We start from the raw sequence: 18,862 nt of genomic DNA on the forward strand, positions 1-18,862 counted from the left end.
ATTTTTCGAGATCCATATTACTAACAAGCCAAGAGAAAGGATAGATCACACCTAGTAGTCTAATAGATATTAAACTAAAGTATGAAATGAGTAGTGGAGTCCAAGTAGCTTGGACAACAAAAGAATGCTTGACGAAGATGGATGAAGTATACCATATCAGCAATAGCTTTTAACTGTCACGAACCCTATATATATATATATATATATATATATATAGATGATAATTGATAATTTTCAAAAAAGAGGAAAGATATCTACATTCTTGATATATCTATTCTACATATTTGTATAACTATTTATACAGAGAAAGATGAAGTTTTACAAGGAATGAAAGCATAATCATATCTCATAATTGTTTTACTCAAATTAGACATGATACTAGCCAAAATACATGTCCATGATCCTATCCAATAAATCCTTTTATTCTAGCCAGCATCCATGTCTTTCCTTTCACAGTGAAATGGTAGCAGAAGACGAGTCTCATTCAAAGAAGGCCCTTTTTCACAGTGAAAAATGGTGGCTAAGACAACACTGCAGCTTAGTTGCCGTATTATGGAAAGAGATTAGAATAGATTCCTTATATATGTAAATACCTTATATAGGATAATTATCATGTGTAGTATACTCCACTCTAGTATTGTACACAACCCTAGAGATATAAATACAAAGGATGGTTGCAGCTATTAGCAACTATTGCAATTCACATACAAATCATTCTCTAAACTTAACTTGGTATCAGAGCAAGCAAAGAAAATAAAATCGCAGCTTTATTCTGGTCCAGTTCTCTTCTCTGTCAATGACGAATAACTTTGTTGCTGATGCACCGTTCACTCACTCTTCTTCCTATCTTGCGCCACCATCAATGACAGCTGCTACATCTGGTGCCCCTCTTGCTGCTGCTGAAATCAAACTGCCTCAGACTTCCTCTTTAGATGTCATGACTGCTATGACAAAAGTCCCTGCTATCATCCCTTTCCCCAACACTCAGCAGATAATATCTTTAAAGCTCTCCAACACCAACTTTCTGTATTGGAGGATGCAGATGAAACCTTTTCTCTTGGGCCAAGGTGTTTTTCCCTTTGTGGATGGCTCATTACCATGTCCTCCCTCTCATGTGATTTCTGTTGACACCTCCTTACCTACTGTTAATGCTTCATATCTGTCATAGAAGCAACAAGACCACCTACTCATGAGTACTCTTTTATCCTCCCTCTCTATGAAAATTCTGCACCTAGTGGTTGATTGTAACACCTCCCACGACATCTGGACAACGCTGGAAACAACCCTTGCTTCTCCTTCCAACTCACGAATTATGCAGCTCTATGGTTCCTTCCAAGAGCTACGACAGAATGATGAATCTGTCAGCACCTATCTGCAGAAGGCTAAGTCCTTGTTTGATGAACTTGCTGCAGCCGGTAGACCGATCTCTATGGAAGACTTTAATCTGTATGTGTTTCGGGGATTACACAGGGAGTTTAAGGACTGGTAACCAGCTTATCTACTAAAGCTGATCCTATCTCGTACACTGACCTCCACAGCCACCTCCTCACGCATGAATTTATCAACAAAACCAATATCCATCCTGCTGTAACAGCTCCTCTATTACCCACTCCATCCCAGCAACCATCTGTGTTTTTTGGGCAGCGGCAGTCAGGTTCCAACGCTGGCAGAAGAGGCCGTTTTCGCGGGGGATGGCGACCAAATAACCGTAGTAGTTATCGTGGACATCATGGTTATGGTTCAGCTCAGAATTTCAGTCCTACAAATTCTGCTTCAGGTTCACAGTTTGGACAACAGGGAAATTGGGTCTCCTATGGCTCAAGTCAGCACTTTGGGCAGCAAAGCAACTGGTTTGGGGGTTCTCACTGCAACCATTCTTTGTATTTATATCTCTAGGGTTGTGTACAATACTAGAGTGGAGTATACTACACATGATAATTATCCTATATAAGGTATTTACATATATAAGGAATCTATTCTAATATGGGAGATTAAAATTTGGATCACGAAAACATTAATTTTTTCAGCCTTAATATAAAAGCAAAAGATTATCAAAAAATAATCATAATAATAGAAGTACAAGTGCTGCAAACTATAATGATGTATCATCTGTTTTGCCTTTGCCCCATTTAAAGAAATTAAATAAGTGAGAGATTCCTAGTGGCCTCTATAGTCTAATATGAATATCGTGCAATTATAAGGCATGAGAAACAAATCAAAATTAACAAGTACTCTAAAGTGCTCCTTTTGGTTGTTCACTAACACATAATAAATTTTCTGAAGAAAAATAAATACACTCACTTTGGTAGTTAACATCAACTTAGTATAAAAAAAACAAGAAAAAGATAGTGTTTTAATTGGAGAAAAATAAAGAAGTGGGGATGGGATATGGGCGTGGAGAGCGGGCAAGGGAATTAATGAAGAGTGTAAAACCCTAGAAAATGGAGATGAGCACAGCATGCCGGGTGTGACAAAGACCATACACTGTATATTCCTTCGAGAAAGAGATGGTGGGTCCCCCTTCCCTTCCTCTTCAAGAGTGCAAAGAGGAAGAAAGAAAGAAAAGGGTGTGCACGAGCTAGCATTAGTGTAACGTAAAGACACTCCACTTTTTCTTTCATTCCCTCTGCTTTGCTCTCTTTCTTTCACTTCTTTTTCATTTATACTACTTTTATAGCAGCCCCACTTTGCAGCTCCTCTCATTTCTGCCTCTTCCTGTAACTCCTTCTATGCGTTTGTACTAGATCTTTGATCTTTTTTCTACTGAGAAGAGAATCCAAGATAATCATAGAGTCCAAACAAAAGGGGTTCAAGAATTATGCTTTTACATGCAAGGGGAGAAAGTCACAGCCCTCAATTCTCCACCGAATTTACGATTCAATACCATGTGTTTCTTTGTTATCATAGCTACCATATATGTGATAGTAGGGGAAAAAAAAAAGGGAAGAAGAAGAAGAATAATCTGAGCTAATAATTTGTCATAATTTCTTCTGACAAAAGTATTATAAATAACCAATGACAACGCATTGCTAGATGCTTTAATGATTAGTGAATTCCAACCGAGTCTCATGATAGGCATTCAAGGAACATTTTTTTTTATATAATAATAATTGAAGTGTTTTACTGCAAAGACATGTCTACCATTGAGATAATGATATACATGTTAGATAAAAAGTGTTTAAAAGCATATATGAAAGCATTGTTCATAAAAAATAAAGGAAGTGAGCAAAATATATACACAAAACAAAAGTGTAAATAAAAAATTCTGAATCCCTTTTCACTAATAAAGTTCAATTCGAGTTTTTTCCCTTGTAATTCAATTCAGTTTAGAGTGTATGTGTGGGATTTTCTAGTTTAGTTTATGAGAAATAACTTGGTGCGTTGGTTTATTACTTTCTATATATACTAAAATATATTATTATCTTTATGTCATGCTTAGATTATCCTTGGATATTTAGCTTAGTTTGTAAATAGATTTGATCTCTATATTATCATCTCGAGGCTACAAAATGGTTACCGCAAAGCTACATATTTTATGTTCTAGTGCTTTGGCACCTTGGAAGTTCTAAAATCTTCTAATTTGTGCTTAAATTTTTAATAGTTCATAGTAGTCATACATTTGTGCCGACCCCCTCCCTAAAAAATATACTAGCATATCTAATTCTATCCAACTTTTTTTTACTCATTTTTTGACTTATAATCATGGCACATCTACTAATAAATTTCTAGTGATCTGTCTATGCACCAGTTCAAGTATACACAAAGACCAGAGATAAGATCCATAAATAACAAGAATAAAGAGAAAACACTACTTTATTAGATACTATTACACAATAATAGTATTTCTTTAATGAGTAATATTTCATTTACACAAAATAATTTAATAAAAAACTGAATATAAATAATCACAAAAATATAGTACATTTAAATGATAATTAATTTTAAACACAATTATTGCAAAAATACCATTATATAGCAACATGTCAAGGAAGGATATCGAATACTGAAGTTCAATATTTATAAAAACAAGAACGAAAAAATTGAGTTAATAAAACAAATGAGAACTACTATAAATATTTTCATAATTGAAAGAAAAGTGTAACAGTTAAAGAGATTTTCAGAATTTTACTTGTATCTAGCTAGATATTCAAATTATATGTTGAGATGATCTAGTACTTAGAAATAGTATTTTTTTTACACTGTAACTTTAAAAATTTACTATTTTCTTTATAATAGTAAGTACTAGTTAAATCTTAATAATATTCCTACTCTATTACTATAAGAAACTATAAACCTTTTAAGAAATATTAAGGATGGGGAGTGAATTTACCCCTTTCGTGCTTGTAACTAAGTCTTCCATGCGTATGGATGATCTGCCTGCCCAACTAAAGAAAATGTGAGAGTACTAGTGTGTGTCTATATGTATATATAATCACCCATTTAACATGTCTGCAAAGTATTGTTTTACTTTCACCACAAATCTTTTTTACATTTCCAGTATAATGTTGTTAATAGCAATTATGGCTATACGTCATGACTGCTGTAATCAAATATTTCATATACAAATGCAAAACAGCCTTCAAATTAGCTAAAAAAAAAAAAAAACCAGTCTCATTATAGTAAATAAGTAGAAAATCAGAGGCAAAATCTCCATGTCCCATGAAACTTTCAAACTTTTCAACGGTTACAGAAATCATTGTCACAATCCCAAGTCATCAGTCAAAAGAGCATTTTGGTAATATCCGACAAAATTAGAAGCTTTTCCAACATCTGTCCCTGTTTCTCTTTCAACCTTTCGTGTTCAAACACTCTTCAAATAAAGTCAAGGTGCACTTTTGTAATTATAACCCATAATTCATTGTTTTACCGATTTCTCCTATTTATACACTCAAAATCTTCTCATTTCTCTCACTCTCTGTGTTCCTCACTATAATTGCAGTTCTTATTAACCTCCTTCAATACTATTCCCTTTCCTTGTCTTTCAATCCAAGTTTGTTTTGATCAAATCATTGCTAATCCTTTGAATTTTACTGTCCTCTAATGATGATATTTTGGTACGTTACTAGACATCTTACCTAAGTTCATTTCTATGTTGAATTCTCTTGCTTATATCATGCTAAAAAGGTTGTTATAACACATGTTTTTGCATAGTACATCTTCAGATTACTTCCCGTTGTATTTTTTTTTTTTTTTTGGGGGGGGGGGGTGGTTTGGCAGAGTATGGTTTTCTTTTTATTATATAATATGTTGTCATCTGATTTTGCCTGGCTATAATTGGCACAGGGTCTAGGAGTGGAGTTGGTTCAACCATAATAAATACATGCAACAACAGTGAGTTCATGCTCTTCTTGTTTTTAGTGAGAATTCTTCTGATTCTATTTTGTGTTGTTTTTTCGTTTCTGTTTCTGTACTTAGTTATGATAAATACACAGGCATGCATTTATTTCGTGTTCGTTTATGGTACACTTTCAAGAAAAACAACGATTCCGTATAGAAAGTTGTGTTGATATGTGCTTTTCTTGAAATTTTAACAGCTTCTTCAGATCCGAGGGACTAAGACAAACACCTTCTTTTGGAGGAAGGGGGAGAGATGTTATCATCAATGGCAGCCGCAAAAGGGCCTCAAGCATGTTCAATGCTGTTCATGTTCTGGTTCTTGGTCTTGAATTCTCGCATGTTGCATGCTGACAATCAGGAACTTGAGCTTCTCTTGTCTTTCAAATCTTCCCTAAATGACCCTTTGAAGTATCTCTCAAACTGGAACCCCTCTGCCACTTTTTGCAAGTGGCAAGGTATCACTTGCACCAACTCCTCTCGCATTACTGTGATTGAGCTCTCAGGGAAAAACATCTCTGGCAAGATTTCCTCTTCAATCTTTCAGTTGCCATATATTCAAACTATTGATCTCTCAAGCAATCAGCTTTCTGGTAAACTTCCTGATGATATATTCTCTAGCTCCTCACTTAGGTTCCTCAATCTTAGCAACAATAATTTCACTGGCCCAATACCAAATGGCTCAATATTTCTCCTGGAAACATTGGATCTATCCAATAATATGCTGTCCGGGAAAATTCCTCAAGAAATAGGATCCTTTTCGAGTCTTAAATTTCTTGATCTTGGTGGCAATGTTTTGGTGGGCAAAATTCCTCTCTCAGTAACAAACTTGACGAGTTTGGAAGTCTTGACTTTGGCTTCTAACCAATTAGTTGGCCAAATTCCAAGTGAATTAGGCCAAATGAGAAGCTTGAAGTGGATTTACTTGGGCTATAACAATCTTTCTGGTGAAATTCCAATAGAACTAGGCCAGTTAACTTCTTTGAATCATCTTGATCTTGTCTACAACAATCTCACTGGACAAATCCCATCATCTCTAGGAAACCTCAGTAATCTTCAGTACCTCTTTCTCTACCAAAACATGCTTGCTGGTCCGATTCCTAAATCCATTTTTGGTCTCACGAAGTTGATTTCACTTGATCTTAGTGATAATTCTCTATCCGGTGAGATCCCAGAACTCATAATTAAGTTGAAAAATTTGGAGATTCTTCATCTTTTCTCCAACAACTTCACTGGGAAAATCCCTGTTGCTTTGAGCTCCTTGCCTCGTCTTCAAATCCTTCAACTTTGGTCTAACAAGTTGTCTGGTGAGATTCCAAAAGATCTTGGAAAGCGAAACAATCTCACTGTACTAGACCTTTCCAGCAATTCTCTCACTGGAAGAATACCAGAAGGCCTGTGCAGTTCTGGCAATCTCTTTAAGCTCATTCTCTTCTCCAATTCACTTGAAGATGAAATCCCAAAGAGTTTGAGTACTTGCAACAGCTTGCGGCGTGTACGTCTCCAAGATAACAGCTTGTCTGGTGAATTATCATCAGAATTCACCAAACTTCCACTTGTGTACTTCTTGGATATCTCTTCCAACAATCTTTCAGGCAGGATTGACTCTAGAAAATGGGAGATGCCTTCACTTCAAATGCTGAGTTTGGCAAGAAACAGTTTTTTGGGGGGCTTGCCAGACTCATTCGGCAGCGAGAATCTTGAGAATTTAGACCTGTCTCAAAATCTGTTCTCGGGTGCTATTCCACGTAAGTTTGGCAGCTTGTCAGAGATAATGCAGCTGAGGCTAAGCAAAAACAAGATCTCTGGTGAAATCCCAGACGAGCTGTCTTCATGCGAAAAGCTTGTGAGTCTAGACCTTAGTCACAACAAGCTCAGTGGCCAAATCCCTGCTAGTTTCTCTGAAATGCCAGTTCTTGGTCTGCTTGATTTGTCACACAATGAACTATCCGGCAAAATACCAGCCAATTTGGGAAGAGTAGAATCGCTTGTTCAAGTAAACATCTCTCACAATCATTTTCATGGTAGTTTACCCTCCACAGGAGCATTTCTTGCCATAAATGCAAGTGCTATTGCCGGTAATGATCTTTGTGGCGGTGATAAGACTAGCGGCTTGCCTCCATGCAGAAGGGTCAAGAGTCCTATGTGGTGGTTTTATGTTGCATGTAGTCTTGGTGCTCTAGTGCTGCTTGCTCTTGTTGCTTTTGGATTTGTTTTCATTCGAGGGCAAAGGAATTTGGAGCTAAAAAGAGTCGAAAACGAAGACGGGACATGGGAGTTGCAATTCTTCAATTCTAAGGTATCAAAATCAATAGCAATTGATGATATTTTATTGTCCATGAAAGAAGAAAATTTGATTTCTAGAGGCAAGAAAGGAGCTTCATACAAAGGGAAGTCCATCACAAACGACATGGAATTCATCGTAAAGAAAATGAACGATGTGAACTCAATTCCGCTGTCCGAAATTTCTGAACTTGGAAAGCTCCAGCATCCAAACATTGTCAACTTATTTGGATTATGTCAGTCCAATAAGGTTGCATATGTAATATATGAGTACATCGAAGGAAAAAGTTTGAGTGAAGTTCTTCTGAACCTAAGTTGGGAACGACGGCGAAAAATTGCAATCGGGATCGCAAAAGCTCTCCGGTTCCTGCATTGTTATTGTTCGCCGAGTGTTCTTGCTGGTTACATGTCACCGGAGAAAATTATCATTGATGGAAAAGATGAGCCTCGTCTCATATTAAGCCTTCCCAGCCTGCTTTGCATCGAAACCACCAAGTGCTTCATTTCTTCAGCCTATGTCGCCCCAGGTAACTGGCCTTTTTTACTCCTTGCTACTATCTTAAGCTAGCATGGTCATACAAACATTAGGAATAAAAGAGTATTTGTCAGAATACAGTAGGTTTTATTTCTTTTTCTTTTTAACTTTTGTTGACCAATAAGAATATAGTAGTTCTAGGAATTTGATTAAATAAAAGTCCAATTATGCCTTGGCATGCTAAAAAGATTTTAGGTGCAGGACATTCATGCGTCAACCTTAAATTATTAGTGTCCTGAAGCAAAACAAAATTATTAGCATTAGTTTACTAGTTTTTAAACCTAAACTACCCATAAACCCATCAGACTAATTGTATTGTTTTATGAACATTAATTGCGGCCGGGGCACGTTTAGGCGTGCTAATTAATATGATAAATGCTAGCAATTCTAGAGCTTGACAACACTAAGAAAATTGAATTTTAAGTTAAAGTTATATATTTAAGACGTTTAAATTATATATAATTTATATGATTATCTTCGATAAAAAAAAAAAACATATATAATCAACTTCCATGTGTATGTTTCTATGCCTGCAAAACCATATATAAGACCCTTTACAGTATGAAGTTTGTGTAATCCATTGAACGTAAGCAAATGGTCTTGCTTTATATATGTTCATGCACGTACATCATAAACTTAAGATGCGGTTCTATTGCTTCTCTATTGCAGAAACCAGAGAAACCAAGGACATCACTGAAAAGAGTGACATGTATGGATTTGGCCTCATCCTTATCGAATTATTAACCGGAAAAGGCCCGGCAGATGCTGAATTTGGCGGGCATGAGAGCATCGTCGAGTGGGCGCGGTATTGCTACTCGGATTGTCATCTAGATATGTGGATCGATCCAATGATAAGTGGGAATGCATCGATTAATCAGAATGAGTTGATCGAAACGATGAATTTGGCTCTACAATGCACAGCTACCGAGCCCACAGCACGACCATGTGCAAATGAAGTATCCAAAACCCTAGAGTCTGCTTTAAGGAAAAGTTCTTGTGTACTAGGCCTAAAGTTTTCTTCCCTTTTTTAGTATTTTAATTATCTCCTGATTAATTTTTGCTCAGGTTTCTTTCTTCTTCTTTTTGGGATTTCTAATATGATTGTTACTCATATGTTTTGTTTGATGGTACGTATGTTTGACATTACATACTAGTACTACTGAGAGTGTAAAAATGTAGATAGTAAATGCCATGAATTATAACCTCTCTATAAAGAAAGAGTCGTTTTATTTTCTTGCCTAGGGCAACTAATAAAGTGTATATATATCCTTCCATTTCAATTATCTTCCTTTCGCTATTCACCTTCAACATCATGGCATGAAGTCCTTTATGACTAATGATTAGGACTCGACCCTCCAATGCCAATGCAGCACCGATAACCGGTTCCCGAGGATGTGATGACATTGATGACCAAAAAAGAAACAGGACAAGTAAATAATTTGGTGGACAGAATTTTAAACGAAGAAAACTAGTGCAGGAGATAAGGATTGAAGTGAAACATACCAAACTACAGGGACTAATATATAGTTTATATAAAAAAGAATTAGACCAGCCAAGGGAAATTCTCCAATAACAATATGATGTCACTCCATAAAGAATTGCGAGTACAATTACAAGAGAGTGGCAAAAAAACTCAAAATGGTAATTTAAACTGAGTTTCTGATGAGAATTTCTTGTACTTAATTTATTTATCCTAGTCCAAGACTTGTTTTCTTGAAACTGAAAATAACATACAGTAACTTGCATTATCGTAGTGATGGCTGAATCGCAGATGGTGATAATACTTGCATCTACCTCCAGTTCTCCTTATTTCCTACTGTAATGGTTGAATCCAAAATAGTCATAAGGATATATATATTAAAATTAAGAACGGATTAACAAAGTTAGTCTCCACAATATCTAGCAATATATAGAGATGCCCGACAATAATATCCACCCTTTTTGCAGAAGGCCTCCTACTTGGATATGCAGGCCTATATAAAATTCTTCTGAATATTCAGCTTAAAAGGGGGGAAAGAAAGAAAAACACATCTACAAATCAGAGAAAATAAATCTGCAAATGGGGAGTTTCTCGATTATAATTTAAGTATTCGTAGTTGCAAGGAATATCTTCTTCGACACTAGGACGATACGCATGATCCAGAAAGTCTCAGTGGGAATAATCCATGCTTGCTATATCTTACAGTACCAAGTAAGTGGATATCCCACTGGAAAACTCTTGTTTCTGGTTGGATGGCAAGTGGGTGGGTGGAAAGGATTGTAGAGCAACTTCCAAAACTATCCCCCGCCAGCTTCCATTTACAAGTGACCTTTAATAGTACTTGTGAGAAAAAAAAGAGCAGGTTACATGTAGAAGGGGGGTATGGTTTTCACGATGGGGTCTCTGTTTTTGTTTTTCCTGTTTGCCCGCTTCCTTTTTGTCCTTCAAACTAGAAAGTAGCATCTAGTTTTGGACTTTACATCAATATTCTTCCATTGCTTTTCTCTTTTTATTTCGATTTTTTGTAATCTATACTATCACGATAGACCACCGGCAGGGCAGATTTTTCTTAACATAAAATAAAAAAAAAATGTTTCATGTTATACTAATATTTTTAAATAAGTAAGAAAAATATAAGATAACTAAATTTAATAAACTTGATTAATTTAATAATATGATAAAAAAAATTCAAAAATAAACAAAACAATAAAAAAAAATAGCAATAATTAACTATAAAAAACAAGTTCTCAATATTATACTCAAAATGAGAAGAAAAAAACTCGTTGGAAACTCATTGTTTCTCCACTATGGACACAGCCCCACCACCAGAAAATGCTTATTGAGATGATTTTAACACCACTGCGAAATGCTACACGACGACACCAAAAGAAGCCGAACGTGCTGCTAGAGCATTGACTTGGAAAACAAACCAAATAAAATATCATAAAGTGATAAATCTCATGCTTATATTTAATCAATTAATTTAATTTAATTCACAAAAAGATTTCTTCAAAAAAATCTAAATTTAACAAATAAAAACGACAAATAAAAAAACTCAAGATAACCTGGGTCATTTTCAGAATCAGTGGAAAATCCTATAGAAAGCAAATAAAAAAATAACAGAGCTCAATCTCCAATTAAATAAATATTGAATGATAAAATTGAAAAAATATGATCATTAAGAAAGAAAAAAAAACCAAACAAACTCAGGCGAACCTTCTAAACCTTGGTTAATCTTCCAAACTCACAACCCGTTAAATCCTAAACTCGAGCTCAATTAAGATTCTCAATTCCTAACTAGTTTAATATTGAATGATGAAACCAGAAAAAAAAATTATCGTTTTAAAACATTTTTCAAAGTAAAAAAAAATAGCAATAAAAAGAACGGTGATCAAATTTGATAAGAAACAAAAATGACAAGGGATGAAAATATAAAAAAAAATCAATTTTAAACATTATCTCAAATTAAAAAATAGCAATCAAAAGAATGAGAACCAAATTTAACATATGAAAAAATTAAAAGAAGATAAAATTGAAAAACAAAATCTAATTTTATAAATTATTTTATATAAAACAAATAGTAATCAAAAGAACATGCACCAAATCTAAAGAAAAAATAAATCGAAGGGTTTTTTTGAAAATTTAGAGGGCTAGGCAAGGAAATTGAGGAGAAAAGAGAAAAGAATGGGGGGAAAGAAGAAAAGGCCGCTAGCACAAACTAAAAGTCTGCTGACTACATGTGTCATCCAGGGATCAAGAGGTCACCGCGACGATTCCAACACCACCCTAGAAGCCAGAGTTTGGCCACTAGGCGACGCAGTATGCACCGTATAAAAAGCACATGAACTGCCCATGCATATAACGCACACATTAACCACTTTTTTAATAATATTTGTGTTTATTAAATTATCAAATCGCTCCTAAGTAGACTTGATAATAACAAAAAAAAAAACCCAAGAAGAAAAGAAGAAAAAAGAAGTTTTGATTTTAAAAGTAATTTAGTCATTTAATTGTGTTTAAAAAGGAAAAAATACAAAAAAACCTTTAGACACCAGTTTTTTTATAAAAAATTGTTTGTAAGGGTAATCTAGTTATTTCATTGTCTACCAAAAATATTAAAAGACTAGTTTATTATCGATCAATTTAATAATAATTAATAAATGGATCCTATAAAAAAGACTATGTTACCCCTAAAACAAATTAATTGTTCTAGTTCACATTGCAATAAGTTTAGGGGTACATTGAATTATTAATTCCTTTTAAATTTTTTTAATTATTATTATGGAGGGATATCCATAAGAAATTATTTTAATATAAAAGTCTAAATTGTATGTTAAAAAATCATTTCTATTTAAAAATCTAAAAGGGATATAAAAATAATTTTATATTGTGTTTAAATTTTAACATGTTCATTTCAAGAAATCAACGATTTGGATTGTATCATATATATGTACCTATCATATTAATTCCAAAGATATAAAAACTCTTCATCAACCAAAAGCTTCATCTCTCTCTACCATCGTTTCTTATCTCTGTCTTTTCATTAATTTCTTTTCCATAAAGGGAAAGTTAAAATTTGATTTCAAATTTTTTTAATTTATTTATTACTTTCCATTAATTGATCACTTAACTAAAATCATCGATTTCAATAAATAATATCGTTAATTAGTCGGCCTCTCACACCATTAACTGTGGATTTAATTAATTAATATGTGAGAGAATAAAATAAAGTTATTTTTAAAAGCTCATTTAATAATTTAAAATTTAAAATTAAAATAACTATTCAATATTTTGAGATGAATTAACAATCAAAAGTTCAAAACTATAACTACTAATGTTATTTCATGTATAAAATAAACTCTCAAGGCCAGCTAATCCAGTAACACCCAAGACACAGGTGAATTAAAAAGGAAGCTTTTTTTGGTAAGCAAAATCTGGGAACTTTTCTGGGAAAACCCAGTAATTCTCTGCATGCATGAAACATGTTCAGAAGATTGATTTCTTTGTGCTTCACTTTGAACACATTCCTAGGCAAGTATCCAAACAATAGCACATGGTTGGGCTTTTTAATTTTCCCTCACATACACCACACCCAGGAACAAATATTATTCATTTAATTTCCATAATATATAGTACTATACACCAGTCAGAGAAGAAAAGAACATGGGAAGTGAATTGTCCTGATCAGTGAGCTAGGTCAAACAGCTAGCCAACAGGAACACTAAGGGACCACTGTACTAAGAGTATGATTGGAATTACAGTCATGATTGTTTTTTAAATTATTATATTTTTTAAATTATATTAAAATAATATTTTTATTTTTTAAAATTTATTTTGAATATTAACATATTGAAATGGTCTGAATTCATTAAAAAATATGAAACAAAAAAAATCAATTTTTTAAAAATATATTTTTCAATTATAAAAATAAACATAAACAGGCTCTCTAAGAATCCTGGTGGTTTAATGATATTGTTTGTCCCATTGAACTGAAAAAAGAACAAGAACTGCTACACAAGCACAAAGCTACAATCATAAAGCTGCATGTAAGGGGGGGAAAGGTTTAGGGAGGTAGAAAAGAAAGTGCCTTTATTCTTTTGGCCTCACATTTCAAGACTTCTGCCGTCTCTTGACAGACAATAGCATGGTCAAAATTGGAGATGGTCTTGTAGAACATTTCAAGTGTTACTCTCCCTTGAGAGGAACTTGAAGACCCGCTAAAATTATGCAAAAATAATTTATAGCCGTTGAGTACTGTTTGGTAGGAATTAATTTTATGATTACAAAAATATGTGTGCTTTTCTTTTCTTTCGTTTTTTAATCATCAATTGGCTTAGATGCCAGCTAATTAATAATGCAATCACATTCTATGTATAGATTCCTTGATTTTACATTATCATTGTGTCCTTGTGTTTCTAATATGAACACTGCCGATGCAGGCTTGGTGATTGCAATTACAACTATATATCTCAATCGGAGTATCTAAAGTGAATCATTGCATTTCTTCCTTCCTGGAGACTTTACCTTTTTACGACGAAAGTTTTATCTCATGCAGTGATGGCTTTGCTAGTTTAATATGCTCCGTAAACGATCGGTTGGTTATACGTGATATTATTATTTTTATGTAAATATATATTTATTATTAATAAATACTTAATTTATCTTCAATATTCATATAATATTATATTAATGAATCTAATATAATTTGATTTATAAATTTAGAGTTAAAATAAAGTTCATGAAACAAAAATGTTTTACAAAGAAAATTATAAAGTTGTTATAATTATTCGATTCTTATTGCATTAAAACATTGTTCCTAAAATGTTATTGGTCAATGCTTTCTTAAATGTTGAAAATTTATTAGAGTCATAGAAACTAGTACATATTATGTTTTTTTTTTTAATGAAAAAAAACAGTTGTTCTCATAAACTGAGGCATAAAGAATACCTAAAACTAATATATAAGTGTTTATCATAAGACATGTACATTGAAATTAACTGCATGAGAATTTCATATGAAGAGATCATTTATGTCCATGGAAAGGCTCACATGACGATTGTGTAAGTGACCCTTAGACTTGATATCACTAAGTTATCTTAAATAGAGAATGTTATGCTTTAATCTCGTTATATGTTATCTTAATTGATATAACGAAGATGAAAACATTGAATATAACATGAATTATATTATATGAAGGTATTTGAATGATTAAGAGAGGATGTATCTCCCTAGATGAATTAGAGAAAATGTTCATTTGTTCTTAAATAGTATTGATTGAGAAATCTTTGGTCAATGTGGAATGAGATTTGAAAAGAGTTTTAAATCTTATTCAAACGATCAATAACTATTATGTGGAGAGCAAATATGATTTAACATAACAAACATATTTCATGCTTTAATGTTAAATCAAAACATTATTGATGAAAGGATATTAATCATACTGAGAAACTGGTCACTAGAAGATTAAGTCACACCATTAATAACTTTTCTAATATTTGAGGGATTGTGACACGTACGTTACTAGATGATACACCTGATCTTCAAATATAAATTAATCAATTATTGAATTGATAATAAATTAAATTGTTTAATTTATTTAATTCTATGTAATTAGAATTATAATTTATATTTGGGCCAGCATATTACAAACTTAATAAGTCACACACATTAAAAGTCATTAGTCAGAAATTAAACTGAGATGATTTGATTAAGTATGATTTGATTAAAATATATTTTAGAAATTAAAGACTATAATATAATTAATACATAGAATATATTTCTAGACCTAGAATAATCAATGATGGTATTGATTGAGTTGATTTTTAAAATTATCCTGAATTAATATATGAATATTATTCAGAGGGCAAATTGATATTTTGCCAATTTATAGGGTTTTTTAGATTTTTCTATAAATAGTAAGTTATACCTCATATTTTTGTGTGGTTGTTTGTTAAACAGAAAATCTACGTAAGTCACATAATAAAAAGCTTGCACTCTAGACATAGCAATATATCTCTCTTAAATAGGAATTCAGGAGATTTCTCACTGGTGGTTCGTGTGGATTACCGTTGGAGGCTGAACAATTGAACGATTTGTGATTTTCGACAACCCAGCCTTTAAAGAATTATTCAAAACCAAAAAAGATCGGATGTTTAGGTAATAAATCCCTAAACAACTCTAGATCTATTAAACAGGATCCTAGGGACTTTTAAATAATTTTGTTTTATTGTTTTTGTTATGTGTATGATATTCAGACACCCAACATGCTTCACATTAACGAGTAATTATAAATATTTGCTTTATATTCTTTTTTTAATAATAAAAAAAACTTAATTCTAATTAAGACCTTTTAGTGGTAAATTTGTATTCTTCATTGGTAAGAGAGGTTTCATTTCCAAATCTATAAAATTAAATAGTATGGGCTAATGTTTGAGTTAAGATTATTAAGCCATCATAAGGTGGTATTCATGACCCTATTTACTTGTTATAAGATTAAAGACTTTAATTTATTTTGTTTTAAAAATATAAAAAAGCTACTCAAAGTCAATATTGATATTGATGTAGCCAATATTAAAAAGAACGCAAGTTATAGGCCGTTATATGGAAGTTTATTCCAAATATATTATGTAGATGACCTAATGGATGTTTTTATAGACTATTAAGATAGGGTTAGGTCCAAGAGGAGAATTGATCATAAGTTTATTCCAAACGAACATAGTGATTAAAAGAGACCATTAGGGGTGATCATTTTCGGTTCAGTTCAGTTTTTATAAAAAAAAGTAACAAATCCGATTTTAAAAAAAAAAACCAAAAAAAATTAATTTAATCGGTTTTTTGATTTTTTGCTCACCCCTAAAGACCATAATGTTTTATCCGACTATTATATCGGGTTTAAATTTTTATAGGAGGTTTCCGATGTCTAGTTTTATAAAGAATATCTTTAGAAGTTCATCTGCTACATTGATTTCTCTAAATTAGGCTTGAAATTTCCTGTTATGGATTTTAAGTTATTTTCCTATATGTTTTAGCTAGGATTCTGATTACATTATCTAATATTGGTCAGTTTTTTAGCTTATTTAAAAGTATTATAAACCTCAAGAAAAGGCAAACTTGATCGTATTAGTATTTTAAAATAAAATAAGGTTTTAAAGTTATTGTGTTTTAACCCTATTTCTATCTTCTTCTTTTTTGTTTTTATATGCTTGTTGTTGTTTTATTGTGCTTCCGTCTGCATCAGATCTTTTCTTTGAAAATTATTGAAGAAATTATCAATAAATATAAGAAGACAAATTAATATACAAGATTAGAAATACATCATCCACCACAAGATTGAAATCTTTTAAACAAAACTTAGAATTAACTATTAAATTGTTGTATTGTATCAAAGCCTCTAGAAGTATAATAACCCAACAAATTAAGCTTTTAAAGCATAAATCACTTGACAATCCTTAAAACACATTGTTAGTGACATTGGCCTATCTATCACAAGACTAAACTTGGAATCAACTACTAAATTTCTAATAAATTAATATTTTAAAATTCAAGCCACTTGACACTTTAAAAATCAGATTGTAAAAAAGATGTATCTTCTACCACAAAATTTAAAACTTTTAGATTAACCTAAAATCAAATATTAAATTCTATAGATATCAACTTAAACCGATCTTACAATTGCACCATGCATCATATGATCAAAACTTAAATGTATATAGTGGGTTTGATTCATCAACTTTATGTCCTTGTCGTTTTGAAATAAATGGTTTTCTTCTTTCTTAAAAACAAATTAGTAGGGAGATTGGAATTTGATTGCACGGAAAAATAATGTAGCTGTCTTTTCCTTTCTTGAATTCCCATTCATCCATGTCAAGAGATTTGGTGAAGATTTCCATATTCTTTAATATCCCCATACATTCGATTTGAATCAGACACCTCCATGTTTAAACTATCAAGTTTCAATTGCTATGTTATCCCCTTGGGATTTATTTCTAAGTTCATATCCGGAGGACATGAAAGAGGAGGATAATTGTAAGAGCACTAACTTAATTTAATTTGGCACGTATCTCTTATATTTTTTATCTAATTAAACATTAATAAATGCATATGCCCACTTAGGTCAAAAGGAAAAGAATGTCTAAATGGACTTTTTCCAGCCATGCCCTGCCCGCGAGCTTTCTTGTGACCTGCTTTTTGCTTCTATGTTACAATGATGATGCCTAAGGTTTTTCTTTTCTAGTTCTCTCTCTAAGCAATGATGGTATTGCTTGACATGGAACCCTTTTCTCTTTTGCTCGATCAGAATTCATGGGGAGCTTATATGGTTAGAAGATTCCACCTCTAAAGATCAGTCTAAACATATAAATTCAAACTAGCTGACATTACAAGGAGCAGACCAGCTAAGTTTTGCTGGCATGGATATGATATTGGAGGTGTTTCTATCTTAAAAGCCTCAAGATATCAATTATAGTCCTTGGAGACCATGAAAAAAGCCCCTTTCACTTCCTTCTTTCTACTGAAAAAGCTCCTTTTCTGGCTTCTTTTTTTTTTGCAAGATTTGCTCTTTGATTCAACGGGGTAAAAGGTGTTCATGTCAAACATTTTTATTGAATGTTTCTTTGGTTCAAGACAATGGGTTTTGTTTTTTGAATTCTCTTCATATTATAATATTAATAATTAAATACACGTGTGTCCCATCGGATATATCAAGAACACCGGCCACTTAACATGGCAATTATAGTGCTTTTTTAGGGTGGAGGATTTACATTGTGGGTTGATATTTGTTGCAGGTCGACATTCACATAACCATATTTATGGATTGGGAATTTGAATCAGCCGGTCGTCGGAGCAAGGAGTTTTATGTTGGGTTAAGGGATGAATGTCATGAGATAGAAAAAATTCATGAAGCTAAGTGGCTGGCTTGAAATTTTAGAGGCGTGACATCCTAAAAGCGTCCTTGTTGATGTTCATAACATCAACAATCAAATAATTCAGGCTAAAATTTAAGAGGTTTAATTTAATTGATCAGATTTTAAGTTTATTTTCTACATATTACTAGTTTAAATTTTACAAATCTTAAAATCACAAAAAAGTTTATATTATCGTTAACTTCAAAATTCATGAAATTAATTGAAATACGTGTAAATTAACTCAAATATTTACATTAATAAAAAAAAAATTCCAAGATCAATCACTGAAGTAATTAACAAAGGAGTTTATACATTTTTGATGAAGTA

General features: G+C 32.6%; 1 protein-coding gene across 2 annotated transcripts; it reads left to right on the plus strand.

Moving 5' to 3' along the window:
* The first annotated feature begins 4,890 nt into the window (after positions 1-4,890).
* Positions 4,891-9,432, plus strand: LOC7470737 (leucine-rich repeat receptor-like serine/threonine-protein kinase SKM1). Of its 2 annotated transcripts, none has more exons than XM_024603945.2 (4): positions 4,891-5,054; positions 5,284-5,357; positions 5,535-8,144; positions 8,822-9,432. In XM_024603945.2, exons 3-4 carry the CDS (start codon positions 5,591-5,593, stop codon positions 9,181-9,183), a joined length of 2,916 nt encoding a protein of 971 aa, XP_024459713.1. In that variant the 5' UTR covers positions 4,891-5,054; positions 5,284-5,357; positions 5,535-5,590; the 3' UTR covers positions 9,184-9,432. The 2 variants fall into 2 exon arrangements, with proteins under 2 accessions (XP_024459713.1, XP_002308597.3); XM_002308561.4 differs by having other exon boundaries at positions 5,284-5,331.
* Positions 9,433-18,862: the final 9,430 nt, after the last annotated feature.

Source organism: Populus trichocarpa, chromosome 6, assembly GCF_000002775.5.
Source record: "Populus trichocarpa isolate Nisqually-1 chromosome 6, P.trichocarpa_v4.1, whole genome shotgun sequence".
Taxonomy (NCBI): Eukaryota; Viridiplantae; Streptophyta; class Magnoliopsida; order Malpighiales; family Salicaceae; genus Populus; species Populus trichocarpa.

Excerpts from the sequence above, each read along its gene's own strand:
- LOC7470737 (XM_024603945.2), top strand. The coding sequence starts at position 5,591 with ATGTTATCATCAATGGCAGCCGCAAAAGGGCCTCAAGCATGTTCAATG. Across the intron at positions 8,145-8,821 it reads TTCAGCCTATGTCGCCCCAG|AAACCAGAGAAACCAAGGAC; the intron begins GTAACTGGCCTT and ends TCTCTATTGCAG.